Source organism: Schistocerca gregaria, chromosome X, assembly GCF_023897955.1.
Source record: "Schistocerca gregaria isolate iqSchGreg1 chromosome X, iqSchGreg1.2, whole genome shotgun sequence".
Classification (NCBI taxonomy): domain Eukaryota; kingdom Metazoa; phylum Arthropoda; class Insecta; order Orthoptera; family Acrididae; genus Schistocerca; species Schistocerca gregaria.
Genome location: NC_064931.1, coordinates 74,486,803 through 74,502,941, shown reverse-complemented (window position 1 = coordinate 74,502,941; position 16,139 = coordinate 74,486,803). Strand labels below are relative to the sequence as shown.

The 16,139-nt window shown below is 41.4% G+C and overlaps 1 protein-coding gene across 6 annotated transcripts in view; it reads left to right on the top strand.

Moving 5' to 3' along the window:
* The window catches only part of LOC126299587 (ras GTPase-activating protein raskol-like), a 703,968-nt gene that overhangs the window by 482,151 nt on the left and 205,678 nt on the right, over window positions 1-16,139 (top strand). For 3 of the 6 annotated variants that reach the window (XM_049991599.1, XM_049991603.1, XM_049991604.1), the window contains one exon: window positions 4,154-4,210. The exons of the other annotated variants lie outside the window; for them this stretch is intronic. In XM_049991599.1, the coding sequence (XP_049847556.1) occupies window positions 4,154-4,210 (57 nt within the window). The remainder of the gene's footprint in view (window positions 1-4,153; window positions 4,211-16,139) is intronic. 6 annotated transcript variants of the gene reach the window in all.

Here is a 16,139-nt window from a genome sequence, read left to right as displayed (position 1 = left end):
GTATCGTAGAAGGCTTTTTCTTTAATTTCTCATTTATAATTTTCTCTTGTACATTGATATGAGTGGAGAAGTCTCTCGAACTGACGATTATCGAAATGGCATACAGTACTTTATCATTAGAACGTTCTGTAACCTGCTCGATCATTCAGCCATCGAGAACAACAACATTTACACGCGGATTAAATCAACATTGCGCTCTAGGTCACGTAAGCACTTTGCATGCAAGGCTTCTTAAAATATTCACTGCATCAAATTTAATCCTGTTTGTTACTGAGAAAACGTATTAACTAGGTGCCTCAATATTTATTTCAAAATGGTGAAATATGTGTACATAATATTAGGTTTATTACAAATACAAAGTGTTTGAAACTCTCAGACAAATTATGCCGAGATAAAGGATGAAACTGCAACTGAATGAGATGCAACACCAGCGCGCCCCCGCGAGGAATGCGTGCCGACACGTTATCCTTGCGGAACTCGACACCATTTGCGCTGCCGTCTTCGCGTCCTGGAGGTTAAAGACGTGCTGACAGCCACACGCCAGATGCCAGTCTCACATTCGCGTGAGTTACGAAAATTGAATCTCTGCGCCGCTATCTTTGCCTAAGAAATCCACCCGGTGGCTTCGTCACATACTCGTCCATTTTCTTCCCGTTAATAGGCTCTCTGACGTATATGGAAGCTCTGAACATTCAGGAGTTGGCATTAACTGCTGTGGACGTTATACCAGAAATAAGACAGTGCAGTAGATTGCCCCGAGCACCGTTTTGCCGCCTGCTGGGACAAGTCGCTAGTAAATGTGTAAATATAGTTCTGTTCGGAGGACGATAAACAGCAGAGAAAGAAGGATGAAGAGGGGAAGGGGGAGTTTAAGACTCTGTCGGCGTCTAAATCGTCAGAGACTGAACACTAGCTTCAATGAAAGATAATGCCTACAACAAAGAGAGAGAACACGGTAGTGTCTGATTACAATATTAGTATCTGATTACACGATTGATCGCGTCATATCATATTAGCATTTAGGGGAAATACTAAAAAGGATATGAAAGGGAGCGATCAGTATTAGGGGAGGATAGTGGAAAACTTAGATTTGTTGGAAGGGCTCTAGGAAAACGTGTACAGGTTGCTAATCCGACCAATTCGAGAATATTGTTTCAATATTTGGAGTCCTTATGAAGTAGGCATGACAAGAGACATTGAACGAGTTCAGAGGCGCGGTATATCCCATACGAAATTCTAACAGAAAAGCTCTAAGAGCATAAATGGGAATCCCTGGAGGAAAGACGACGTTGTTCTAGCGGATGTAGTCGCTGAATTTAGTGAACACGTGTTCCAAGAAGATGGCGACCATTGCACTGTCACTCGCGTGGGGACTGTGAGTAACAAGAGAATACGGCACATACAGACAGTCACTTGTTCCCCAGTCAATGGAATTCAAAAGAAAAGTGGTACGATGTGCTGTAATTTGGCTTGCGGTGGATAAGCATTCGTGCAGATGGCTAGATGGGCGGGCACGGGCGAGAGAATCATTTGAGGATTTGTCAGAAGAAAGCTCTCGAAATTCTTTTGAGGTGATTCGGAGAATCGACGGAAAATATTATTTAGGCTGTCCATAAGGAAACAGGGGTTCCGTTATTCCCGAATAAAAAGAACGTTACCGTACAAACTGAGCTTTGTTCTAATCCACTCTGCCATTCCTATTTAGGTTACATGTGGTTTACGTGACCACTCAGAGTGCATGTAGGGATGCCTCCTTCACTAAGGATACGGAGAATTGAAGTCACATTCAAATACTACACGTGTGGTCGCTTTAGGCTTCTAAAAACTATATTTTTCTCGGGAGTACATGCCACCAGCTTAGGGTTAGGGTTTTTTTAACGAAGGTGCAGTAATTTGTTGTAATTTATTCAAGACACCATCGATTGGCAGCTACATACGCAAGAGCTCACCCAGAATGTAAGATAGGGGAGTGGGTGCAACTCTTGTTAGTTTCGGGGGGGGGGGGGGGGGGGGGGAGTGGAGAAAGGGACGCACATTATAAAATTTGTTTATTGATCTCCAAGCATAATAATGTTAACATTTTATAATGTGAACTTACTAACGTGTAATGTATTTTCTGAAGAGTAGAATTTGTACCAGATTTGTGCATATTCTACTATTTTGCTGGAAGGTAGGTAACATTCAGATATATGCGATTATTTTCTATATTCACATTTCAGTACATTTTGACATTGGCTGGTAATTGGGGAAAAACCGTGGTGGATCGAAGGTACAACGCTGCTGGCAGATATGTATGAAATACTCAATTACAAGGAGAACAGCGGCTGTCGGATCTGAGCTGGATACAAATTTTGTTTGTGAGGATCATAACTTTATTCCTCGGGGGTATCTGCCCTTGGTTCCCCTGCTTGTGGGTGTCCACACATTAATAACACACGGAGGAGGAGGAGCCACATGTTCACTTATCTGTGGTACTCATAATGAAAATGTCACACACGTAGCACATTTTGGAGAACTTGCATGGCGAGAAGCAGATGTTAGCCAGGAACTAGTTGCTGAGAGGTTGGCAGAACGATTCTACCGCCGCCAACATAGATTTCGCGTAAGGACCACGAAGAAAAGAGGGCTCATAGGGAGGCATATAGACAGTCGTTTTTTCCTCTCTCTGAGAGTAGAACAGGAAAGGAAATTACAGGTAGTGGTGCAGGGTACCCTCTGTCACTCTGTCATACTCAAGATTTAGATGTAGGATTACAACCTATCTGTATAGTCTCACTTTATGACAGTTTGCAAGGTATGCATACACTATACAAGGTTTATAAATGAAACTGAAATTTGAGATCGAATAAGTACTCATTCAGTATAAATAACTGTAAATTAAATGACATTTTGAAGCTGTAAGAAAAGCTTGACTTTTGCGAAATCTGTACAAAGTCGAGCCACATAATAAACTGATTGTAGATGAAACTGTAAAATGTTGTGGTTTTTTGTCACAGGAAAGACACTGTGGACAGTGGAAGGTGACCCACTCGTTAAACTAGAAGTAGAGGGAACAACAAAGTATGATGGCTGATGTACAGTGCACGTCCGCGCACTTCACGATGCAGTTAGCGCACGGATATTTTCCTTTCATTTCCTCGACCAATCTGGGTCCGCAACTCAGTCTTTCCGCTAAATTATGTCGTAATCGGAGCACAAATAGTCGACTCTTATGCTCTCGTGGCGAGGAAGACGTCAAGTAATATAAGACACATCTGCGAGTGGTCGAGACAGATCGCTAGCCGAGAATAACCACGCACGATCGCTTTTTCCGTGCAAGCTCTTTTCTCCGTGTTATGACTGTTCGGACATAATAACAATGAATGGTGCCCTTCATATTAATAACGCATTCTCTTTTAATTTTCTGTTTCACTAAAAGAGCTTAGTTGATACGAAGAGTACTGTCGGATTAAATAACGGAATAGCTAAATCGTGAAGTGAGAACAAGGATTCCAGCTTATTGTTTGTAGCCCCTACAGCTCGTATTTCTCCTTAGGTCTGTGTCTGAAATGTAAATATTTTTTTGTCTCCCTGGTGCATAAATTTCCGGTTATCTTTCATTCACGCAGGAAGCATCATCTCCACGCTGCGACCTACAAACACAGTGACTAAACACATAGTACACAAATAAGAGACTCTTCCCTTTGTCGCCATCATCAGATGCCTTTGTAGGGAAACGTTATCGTAAAATTTTCCAGATTATTCGACGAATCTTGCTTCGGGTAGGTCAAACTATTTAACACATAATTTGATCCGCAAGATATTAAATTCATCAGTACGTCCTCAGGATGTGTGAAAGGTGAGTGGATAGTTTTGAACTTTTATTTTCAATAGCTTATTCGTACAAATGGATGCTTTGATATGACAGATCACTGTTCTCATAAATCTATAAACACACTTTTTTTCGTTATGCAACTGTTATTGTGCACTTACCATACAAGAGAAATTAAAACTTCTCGGATTCTGGTTATGAAACTAATTTGAATATGTGGTATATAAGTCTAATTCACAGCTACAAAAGATACCCATTTGATGTGTAAATGAACGAAAATTGTAGGCACTCCTTAATAAGGTGACAACATTTTATCAAAACTATTTGTTGTTTCTTTTCCAGGTAAGTTGAAGTCGTTCTCCCTGCCGCGTACACAGTGCGACCCGCAGCCCGACGACGGTGAGTTTTCTCTCTCCATCTTTTCAGATAATATATCGATGGTAGGCAGTGAAAGCCTCCTAACACCATTTTGTTAAATTTTGCAGATGAAATAAAAACAGTTTCTTAAAGAATAATATAAACTCATACAGGAAGTTGTTACATGTGTGACTGTATAGTACAAGCCTATTTATGACAGAGTAGAGAAATCCATACACTTTCAAATCTCTCTTTGATTATAGAGTTACTGGAACTAAGAGTTTTCAGAGATAGATGGAGTTACGAGGTTTTCATTGTCTACCATGTTGGTATCAATGTCACCCTTCCTAATATGTGGGCCATGCGTTCCGTGACGTGAAAAACATATCAAGATTTATGTGCACAGTTAGTTACTTCTTCTCGGTATAAATTATCTACTCGCTTTGTAACCATGTCTGAATAACATTATATAGGGTGTTCGGAAATTACCGTTACAAACTTCTATGACGTCTAGAGGGGATGAATGAATAATATTTTGAACAGGAACGTATGTCCGGAATGTAAGAGCCGTTTGAAAACATGTTTCCCACGAGTAGTTAGATATGCAACGGGGTTGTTATGGTATGGGGTGGTTACGTCGGATCAGCTGATGTCATTTGACACATGTCGTACCTCTCTGGTCTGGATCGAGCCTCATTGACGTGTCTGTGAATGTTAGAGGAAACCAGTTGAGTACATGTTTGCAGAACATACCGACACTATCCTTCTGAATGGCGAAGCTCACTGCAATAGAAGAGCTGCTCGTCGCCTTTATCGAGATCGTTTTACGCATCGGCTTCGAGAAAGGGTACCTGACTGTGGCGATCCGAGATGAGTCGCACGTCTGAATTGGAAGAGGGCGTAGTGCTTCGTATTGAAGAGGACCCGTCGATGAGTACGCAAGTCATTTCTTTGGCTATTAATGAGTAGACTTGTAAAACAAGTGATGTATTGGGTCACGTCTAATCAGTTACTTGAAAAAGTAGTCGCGTTACCAATATGTTTACAAATGGTGCGTTTCCTGACGTGGATTTCAATTCAAAATGTTGTGTTCTTATTCCCCTCTACAATCCGTAGAAGCTCGTAACGGGGTTTCCGAACACTGCGTTTAAGTGAATAGCCCCTTTCCCATTTTGCGCAAAGCAGTTTCACTGACCCTCGCAGTCTGCGTGAATACTGTGCGTAATTTACGAGCATACAGAGTAGCGCACGTAAGGCAGACATCCTTAATAATTTAGAATAGGTCCAAAATAACGATACGAATCATTATTATGCAATGAACAGATTTAAAGCTTGTAGTGTTTTTAGTTGCACTTCCTTAAGGAAACGTTAAGGCAGAAACACTGCGGCCGATTGCAGAGCGCGGATAGCACACAGCAGCTGGCGATGTTTGTGAGCCGAGCTGGCCTAGCTGGCATTCGACCAACACCTTTAGCCCGTTCACCACATAATGCGCCACGTGAGCCACCGAGACTGCTTCTTCTTTAACTGAATCTTTTCCACATTGTTTTCACTCGTCGTATTAACTGTGTTTGCGTACCCCGCTGGTTTAATTTTCTAAATGGAAGATATAACGCTAACCTGAATGCATTTATAATCACCTCACAGCTGACTCGTATTTAACTTGTGTTATATCCAACTGTTCATAGAGTCAATGTGCGAATATAAAACAAATAACCGCAGTATGAAAATAAGTTTAAAAATATTTTTATCCTTATTATTACCCGAAAGTGTCTGTCAGTTCTATTGTTAGACGAAGGGAACTATGTTAATGGGACAATGCTGCTTTCTAAAAACTGCTGGAAGCGCAGTAAGGCCAGGTCGTCTTCCGGTCTCATTCTTTTATATTTATTATTTGAGGAGGTGGCTTATAAGAGCTGTAAAAAGTTGTACGAACTTCCATCTTCCGCTTGCATTTAGTACACGAATATTTATTAGTCGATCACAGTATTACTGCAACTGGGAGTGAAGACGCTTCGGTCGGCTTATCGTGTGTTTTCATCGTGATATTTCACGAGGATATGATGAACCAGTTGATATAGTATGTGCACGACTGTCTTTGAATAATTCACAGTGTGATGTGCTTTCCTTAGTCACCACTGTATTTGTTCAACAGTGTGATGTGCTTTCCTTAGTCACCACTGTATTTGTTCACTGTAATGCCAACGCGTGTTTCAATTAACGGCCCGGGGAGGCCAGGTAGTCCAGTGTCTTCTTTCCAAAGCAAAACACGGAACAATGCTGGCTCCAGCTATAAGCGTTCTGTTTCCCTTTGTTTTCAACTCGATATGTACCAACTCATTGATGCCGCATTGCTCTCTAATTAGCGATCTATCTACTAGGCGCATACTGTTATTGTAAGGTAAACAGAAAACTGACCCCTGACGCGAAGAATGAACTAAACAACCGCGTCTTACAACGCTATCATTAAAGTGACTACTTTTAGATGGCCTTTCTCAGGCGAACCTTTGTCTCGGTCTAGTTGCTCGTATTTTTGAAATCCACATGCAGTAGCTTATTCGACACCAGTTTATTTTAGTCCGCCTTTAGCGTTCCCTGTTTGATTTCCATGACTGTCGCAAAAAAGAGATTTTCATGCTGAAAACGAACAGTACTAAATATGATTAAGAAAGCAATTTTTTTCATGTTTCAATCAATATCTAATGCTGTAAATGCTGCAGTCTCCTTACGTCAGCCACAACTACTTTCTGCTTTATAGAATTTTCGCCCTTTTGGCTTCTGGATTCACTTATTTTGTCACCCTACAAGGTATCGGAATTTAATTTTGCTTTTGTCACCCTACAACGTATCGGAATTTAATTTAGCTGGTAGCCGTCTTAATTTCATTCCAGCGTCCGTGCTTATCCTGACTGAATACTGCAATAATCGTTAAATAAATAATGTACAAAAAATGGCCAAATCTAATAAGATATCTTTTCTCAGTGACGTTGTTGAATGTATACAATGAGTACAAGTACGGTAACTTCCATAGGCGATAGCAGGACAGAATAAAATAGAATGAACCACGGGCTAAAGACTGGCAGTGACTGGTATACTACCTTAAGAATGAAATCATATAGACGAGGCGTTAAACATCACGTTTTCCTGAAGAGACGCTAAGTCGTCTGTTGTATCTTCTCACCTTCCTTTCTCAAAAGAATGGAAAATTACTGCGCTGGACCAAGTGGCGTAGTGATTAAGGCGATGCAACCACGTTCAGGACGAGTGGGGTTCAAAATCCCGTCCAGCCATCCATATTTTGGTTTTCCGTCATTTCCCTGAATCTCAAATTTCAAAATGCAGGATAGTTGGTTTCTGGGCGCGGCGTGCAGTTTGCAGGCTCTGGCTGCCTCCGCTCCTCCCAGCACGATTCTCTCCACTCTCCCTCTCCTCCCTACTTCTCACATTCTTTCACTCCAGCGATCCATCTGTCTCTGTCTTCCTCTAGGTCTCATGCCTCCGAGTGTTATTTCTTGGACTTGCTTTCACATTCTCCCAACTCCCATTGTTTTAGCATGTCCGTGCGATCATAATATCGTCTTTTCTACGCTCTCTTGAATGGGCTTCTCTTTCATTGTTTTTCTCGGCATTTCATTCCTTACTCTGTCCATTCTCGTTCGACGTACCCTGGTTCTTAGAAATTTCATCTCGAAGCTTGTACCCTACTCATCTGCTTATTCTTCATTGCCTCTGTTTCCGATGTGTAACTGAATATTGAAGCGTAGTATTCTCGGTACAATATTTGTTTAATTTTGGTGATACACCCTTGTCCCAGACCCGGCATCCTACACTCTGCAGAAATCCTTATGCTTGCCTTCCCTTTTCACTAATCTCCTTGTCATTAGTCGCTCTGTCTTCTATTGGGCAGGTACTTGAAACTTTCCACTTTATTTAGTATTTACCCTCTAATAATTCATTTGCTACTCTCATCTTATTCCTCGCTGTCACAATCGGTACACACTTCCTTGCATTAAATTTCAATCCATAATTTGCCACTACTTCGCCCCATACATTTAATCTTTCTTGTACCTCTCCTTCTTCATTTCCATGCACCTTGTAAAACACTGATTGCAATTCCCAGCCTTCTCTTTTCTGAGCTACAAGTAACCAACACGATGCAGTACGCCGGAATTGCATTCCATAAAATCACAATTCTGAATTGTATCGGCGTAACATAACTGAACCTGAAACAGACTTGGTATAAATGTGACCGATTTGAATTAATTTTCTGTGTGAAATCTTACGGGACTTAACTGCTTAGGTATTCAGTCCCTAAGCTTACACACTACTTAACCTAAATTATCCTAAGGACAAACACACACACCCATGCCCGAGGGAGGACTCGAACCTCCGCCGGGACCAGCCGCACGGTCCACGACTGCAGCGCCTCTGACCGCTCGGCTAATCCCGCGCGGCTAATATTCTGTAATAATAACCGACAGTCTTTACGATATACGAGAAGTTGATGCCTTGAAAGGTACCACAGTCGTAAAAAAAATTTTTACGAAGGAAAAATTTTCCGCCGTCGGCTAATTATCATCTTCCGATATAACCCAGCGTTGGCCGTTTCGCCATTTTCAAGCAGTACCGCTGAAAGTGACATAACATACAACACTGGCCAATAGCGGAAAATTAAAAATAATTATAATCGAAGGCGGAAAAAATAATTCCACAAAATAAAATAAAGTAACTAAGTTGGTATAAACCTCACACTGACAAAATTTGCTATATTTAATTATTTAGGCTGCATCATTGAAATTGGGAGTTCATCCTCAGGCACAGTATACAGTCGGGATGATACTGCTGCTAATGAACCCAAACGGAACCGTACTGCTAACAACAAACTGTTGCTGAGAGCGGCGCTTGGCGTCATTGGTGCAAATAATTCCATCCCAGTCTCTGTGGTTCGTTACAGTACGCCCACGAACCATCTAGTGTAACTTCGTTTCTGGTGTAGCTCTCATATTGTACTATATTTCGTTGTACAATTAACGTCATATCTACAAGTCTCTAACAACTAACACTACGTCGTGCAAATATCACGTTTCTGTCTCCTCCTCCCCCGCTTCACGGCTAGTTGCCAGGAGAAGTAACTCTGACCTGTCACATGCTACAGAGGTGGTAGGATCGGACGGAAATGCTGGTCCAGTGCCCCATGACAAACTAAAAGAAACAGCAGACTCGTCCACAGACCGGGGGAGTCTGTTCCCACCAGGAGCCGGCCTGCTGTGGCCGAGCGGTTCAAGGCGCTTCAGTCCGGAACCGCGCTGCTGCTACGGTCGCAGGTTCCAACCCTGCCTCGGGCATGGATGTGTGTGATGTCCTTGGGTTGGTTAGTTTTAAGTAGTTCTAAGTTCTAGGGGACTGATAACCTCAGATGTTAATTCTCATAGTGCTCAGAGCCATTTGAACCCACCAGGAGCGCAATTGGTAATCGTCTGCAAGCCCCGACACGACTCTGTTACAGCAGAGTAAACAACTGATTCTGTCGGACTAATCTCACGTGTACACATCAACAGCGCGCAATATTTGGGAATCCTTTACGTACATGCTTGTGTCCACAGATGCGAAAAACACGTTAAGTTGCCTGATTTACCCCTGAAAACGGGCGAGCGACAATACGCGAAGCACTGGGGACACACAAGCTGCCTAGGCGCCCAGGTGGTGCTATTGTTAAGTAACGTACATTATTTTCGGCACAATTAGAATTGTAAAGTGTGGTATTTACTCCTGGTGTATTACTGAGGTAAACTCGGATGAAAAAATAAGAGCTATTCATTTGCAGTTAGCAGCCGCTCAACACGACAAGCTTCTTTTCAAATCCGTTACAGGTATAAGTAGTCGTCAATGGGGATGGCAAATACCGACAGGTTAAAACCGATACCGACATTTTAAATCTGAATAGTCGGTTTTTGTTCGGTATTTGTCTGTTCTCGGTTATAATAGATGGTTTTTTTTTTTTTAGTTTCTACTAATACCTGGGTAAAAAGAAGAAACATCAGTTAGCAATAGCAGCAGTGCTGAAGTTTTTTGTTTTTAAATAAACCTTCTTTTTAAGAAAAGGAGTAATTTTTATTCGGTAAATCTGCATTGGTTTCAAATATTGCATTATTATAGAAAATGGGATAAGTGACCAGTACCGTTTTAATAACAACGCCGTCAGAAGCAAGCAACAAACTCATTACATAAAAATTGGTTTTGCTGTGACAATAATGGCCACGTTGCAGTTCGCGTGTATGGGCAGCGTGCAAGGCTTGCCCATCCTGGTCAAGGCGGTAGGTCCTCGTCCGCTGTATTGGAGCATGGCACCAACCCTAGTCTGCCAAGTAACCTAACAATCAAGTACAATGCCTCATTCACTTTGAAAGATTATAGATTGTTCTGTCATTTCTGTGAAATAATAAGAGGAAGAGAATTATGGTAACAACAATAAATAAAAAAAAACTTAACAGTGCATTCACAGCGTACAATAAAAATAGAAAATAGCTGATCTGCTACCTGCGTCTACATAATATATGCCTTTATCTGCTTGTAGCCCTTGGAAACGGACAAATTAAAATAGAGTTCTTCAACCTCGGTTCTCACCTTTCGGCACCGACTATTCATAATGCCCAAATAGTGGTATGACCCCCGATTACAACATTTTTTAGCACAGTTTCAAAAAATTAAAATCAGTGGGAGAAATCTGGTGACTTTTTGTGGTATTCAGCCACTTTTCAGTTGTTGAGAAAAGCAGCCATTGGTGGACGGACTAAGTTTTCTTTCATTTGTCTATTTAATCTAATATTTTGATTCTATACATCTTGAAACAGAGTGTCAGAGTTCTTCAAACTTTGTTAGATTTCTGCGTTTATTACAGGAAGTAGTGAGGACTAAAAACTGAAACTTCCGTTGTTTCAGAAACTGATTATTTTGAGTGGTTTTAACGGTCAGGTTAAACTGGTGTGAAAAACAACAACAGCAGATACAACCGAAAACCGATTGTTTCAGCGGTATAATTACCATCCCTTGTGGGGAATGAAGATCTATATTCGAAAACCACTCGTATTTGTTTACGTGACCTATATATTATTTAAAGTAGTGTACAGTTGCTTGCAAGGAGAGATGCCCAATTAGTTACCGCCTCTGAGACTAATAAAGACGATCTTCAGATTACCGTCTTTGATGCTGGCCTAAAGCCAACACAACTTAAATAATGTGACTAATTGACACACAGAGAGAGAGAGTGAGAGAGCGATGGAAAAGGTGCCGGGGGGGGGGGGGGAGGGGAGGGGAGGGGCAGAGGTTGGAGAGGCAGAATACTGACAGGTGGGAGAGCGGCAGAGGTCGTCGTGGAAGGGATGGCGCGCAGCTAGTCGTGCAGATGACCGCTAGATGGCAGGCGCTTGCTGCCTCAGTAATACTCTGTCTAGACATATTTTGATTCGCGCCGTTCTTTCAACAAGTAGCGCTTCCGGATAGCTTCCCACGGAATCACTATATTTATTTGTTGTATACTTGTAAGGAAGGATTTAATCACAGAAAACACTTGGAACTGCAGAGTGCAAGAACACCACAAAACCACTTATTACGTTCTAGTTTTTAGCGTGAACTGTTTTACTAATATTTTTGACGATGCATATTTTGGGGCAGATTGTGGCTTACAGCGTAATTATGGTAACTCCAGTAATACATCACCGCCTTAAATAAGAATGTATTACGTAATTTCTTTTCGGTTTAAGTCCCCACATACAGCAACATGAGACATAATAAATTATGGTGTGATGATGAAGCAGGAACCTGTCCTCCATCGTCGTGTGTAATAAATCTCTTAGTCAACACTGTCTGCGAAGTTTCACTCAAACGCAACTCAAGTAAAGCAAGCTGAGAGAAGCCGAGCTCCACCTAAAATCCGTATATTAATATTCATCGCTTGCTGCCCTGCTTTGATCGGTACTATGCAAAATTCAACTTCTCTCTGATCTCATACATCGGAAATGGGATAACTGGAAATAATAACAAATATGCGTAACTCTTTCCGTCTACTTATTCAACTACAATACAAATCAAATATAAGGTAATTTTGTTTATTTCTCACACTGTTGTACATAAACTATCATCATAGCAGAATATAATACAGTTGACATCGAACACATTCCAAACGGTAAATGTCGCCACTTGTTGTAACGCTCACACCATCTCAGCGACTACACGTGAAAAGTCTAAAGTAAATAATTAGAGGCATTTAGAAATACTCACGCCATCAACCCAAAGAGCTGCTTAGAAGAGTTTGAGGCTGGCCTGCCACCATACTACTACTTTGCTAAGTTGTTTGAACTGAGATAAGAACGTAGCAACTCGACCACATGCATCAGTCTTTCGGCTAAAGCAGAAAAATAAGTACAGGGAAATTATATGAAGAAAGAACCTGCCCTCTACACAACACAGAAAGAACAGCTCAACGATCCGCCTCTGGAGATGCCGACACGTTTGCTGACCATTCTTACGTGTTGTCTCTTCCTGCTTATTTCATCAGAGAAATTCGCTGCGTACGGATACAGCATACTCCTTCATATCAGTACGCAAACGAGCCCTTTAAGGAAATAAAATGCAAAAGTTATAGGTGAAGCCAATTCACATAAAATAAAAATAGCGAAAATCTCGTTTTAGTCCTTACCTTCTATCCCAAGTGCAGGATGGCAATACGATTCACAACAAAATGCTTCTCTATTTAACGACCTGCTATGCTGCAGTCGAGATATTTGAACCCTGCGTAATTGTTATCTACTTATGCAAAGAACGCATGAACTGCAGGCGACGTCTGTATCACCTGAAACCTAATGTTAACTCTCATTGTAAACTGAGAACTACTGATCCTCAATGAAAAACCTCAACCTTCAGATTACCAGGTGAAAACGTTGTTGATCAATTCCGACTGCAGTATGAAGAGTACCTACTTAAAAGGATAATCATAATTTTGCAGTTGGTTTAGTTACAATCTGAATTATATCAATGTGACTAGGCCATCAGAAGTGTTTGAAGCTGGGCTTCTTGAAAAATGTTCAGCACTCAAAAATTTTCTGTGACATTTAATTGCCAAACAATTTCAGTGCACATCAAACCGTTCAGTGTAACGCTTTTGAAATTGCTTCTAATTGTTTAGTCTGCAAAAGCGTTACGTTACACATTTGAATTTATGAAGCGCAGGCAATGTTCCATTCCGTCACCCCCACCCCCAACCCCCTTCCCTTTTCCCCCTTCACCGACGTCCGATCTCCGAAGTAATGATAACTCGCTTTCTGAAGATTGGTAACGTGTTAAATACAAGTAGCAAAATTGTCAGAAAATAAGAAGGAAATTATTACTTAAAAGCTTGCCAAATTCGAAGCGGCAAAGGAAGGATTTATTATTCTAAGTGCACACAGTAGTGTTGAGGTCTGTCTGTAATGTGTTATTGTATTTACTTAAGAGTATTGCAGTTAGAAAGAACAATGCACACAATATTTTCTGTAAGAAACATCACAAAAGCCACGCTACATAAACCGAAGCTTAATATGGCAGATAGTTTCGCACAAGATGTCTAGTCAGTGCTAGCTGGTTAATGTCCTAAATTAAATGCCCTCCAGCCGGCCTGTAGTGGCCGTGCGGTTCTGGGCGCTACAGTCTGGAGCCGAGCGACCGCTACGGTCGCAGGTTCGAATCCTGCCTCGGGCATGGATGTGTGTGATGTCCTTAGGTTAGTTAGGTTTAGTTAGTTCTACGTTCTAGGCGACTGATGACCTTAGAAGTTGAGTCGGATAGTGCTCAGAGCCATTTGAACCATTTTTAAATGCCCTCCAAAGACACACAAGTAACATCAGGTTTTTCTGATAGGGAAATTACTGTTCGTGTCGAGTGTGAATGACTTAGCAGATATTGCAAGTCGGAGTCTCAGGCTGTTCGCAGATGACACGGTTAACCACGAGGAAATGTTATTCCGTTAGAATAGCAGCAATATCCCGTCAAGTCTGGACACAATATCAAATCGGTGCAAATGTTGGTGTAGCTTTTAACGTTGAGAAATGTAGAGTTATGTGTAACACGAAAAATAAAAATGTCACAACTGGAGTCACATGGCTGTGAATGACAAAGCGTGTAGATGCAAAGTGAAACTATTACGTAGGCTTTCCGTAGGACAACTGGTAACAGGATCATTAAAAGCTGAAGAGATCAGACAGTTTAGTATTTTGTCTAGAAAAATATTCTAAACTGTACATACTGCCGTACACAAAATGCAAATCCCTTCATAAGCACACTCACGAAAAAGACTGGAGGTGAAAGAATTACAGCGTAGATAAGGCAACCAGCCACAAGCATGGTAGAATACGTTTATTAACATTTAACCATTAGCGGTTCCGGATTTTTAAAAGTCCGTCGCCTGCTGGCTCTTACAAACTCCCGTGCTGGAACCGCTCTTTGTGCTCGTTAATTGTTTGGCATTCTAAAGTACTAATTAAAAAAAATAAACATCTGGGAAAGACTTATATTTTGAGGGATCGTACTTGAAATGGTCAAACAAGTTGATTAACATATTACTTGCGCAGAAATGTTACGTGGTGTTCGTTCCCGAGCGTCGAATTCGTTGATATTTATGTTTATCTCGTTGTGGTGGCAATATTTTACACAGTTTTCATCCTGAAAACCGGCACGGAGTAAATTCTGTGGCCTGTATGGGATATTGAAAAATGCGCTGTAGTGGTTAGTTTTTCGTATATGTTTTGTATACGTTGCGTCGCCGAGTAGTCTTACTACAGAAGAAGTATATTTCGTGTTTCAGATCATAAGACCTGTTATCTCCCGCTCGCTTACAGTAAAGTTCCTGTAAGTACTGCTACGTAGCTTAGCGCCGGGAGTTTCCTTTGTGTCAGCAGAGCCGGCACTCTGCCAGCAGCTGTGCGAGGCTGTCTTCCTGGTTCGCGTGCCGTCCGTTGTAACTTAACCTGGACTGCGACTTTTCTAGTAACGTCCAAATACAGGCAAGAAATTCAGTTTCTGTCACCTGACTGTCTCATATTTTAAATCTATCACTGCCCGATTTCGCTGACAACGAAATACAAATTAAGCGATAATACGTTACGCTAAACAGGCCGAACCCCCACACCAGTGTACACGGGGTATAAGGTACAACTTTCTATTTTTCGTCGATTTTGGCATAAAGCTGCGAAATACGACGAACTGTCAACGAGAGAAACGGAAAAGTGTAACGGCACGAAAACTGCCAGGGTGAATGTGCACACTAACACGTGAGCTAGAAGACTTATAAATGATGGAAGGCGTTCGTTTATGTTATAACCGCTGTGCTGGAACGAAATTTTTGTCGATTAGCGTCGAGTGATCGTTTCTGCTATCCTTTGTGTACTAACTATAATGATTGGTGGGGAAGATTTGTGCTTGAGAGCTGCTCAGCTTCTTACTCTTCAGTTTTAAAGACTCTTCTAGTCATACAGGTAGAACAGGAATTTAAACGACGATGCACTGCGGAAGACGTAAGTTTCGCAAGCACTGTAGGCATAGGATACTGTGTATTTTATGGAGAGAAGTCCTTATATCTCCCAACGACCATTCCCACTCAGGATTTACTCCGTTTCCATAAACCTCTTCAGGCAAAGGCCAGTGTTATTCTTTCAGAGACACGTGCGCTTTCCTTCGCGTGTTCTAGTTTGGGACAATGCTCAGTGTCTGATGAATTCGATGTCAACGGAACGTTCCATCTTTCGTTTTTATTGTTAATAATTGCCATAAAGCGTAAAACCGGCACTTTGATCCAATAGAACAAAGATGTGTAGACGGAGGCTGTATAGACAAATATTATATTTTCGCTTTGCTATTATCTTCAGTCGCTTATTCAATAATGCAATATTTTTAGAGTCAAAAAGCTATTATTTTTATTACTTATGTGTCGCAGAATCCAGAT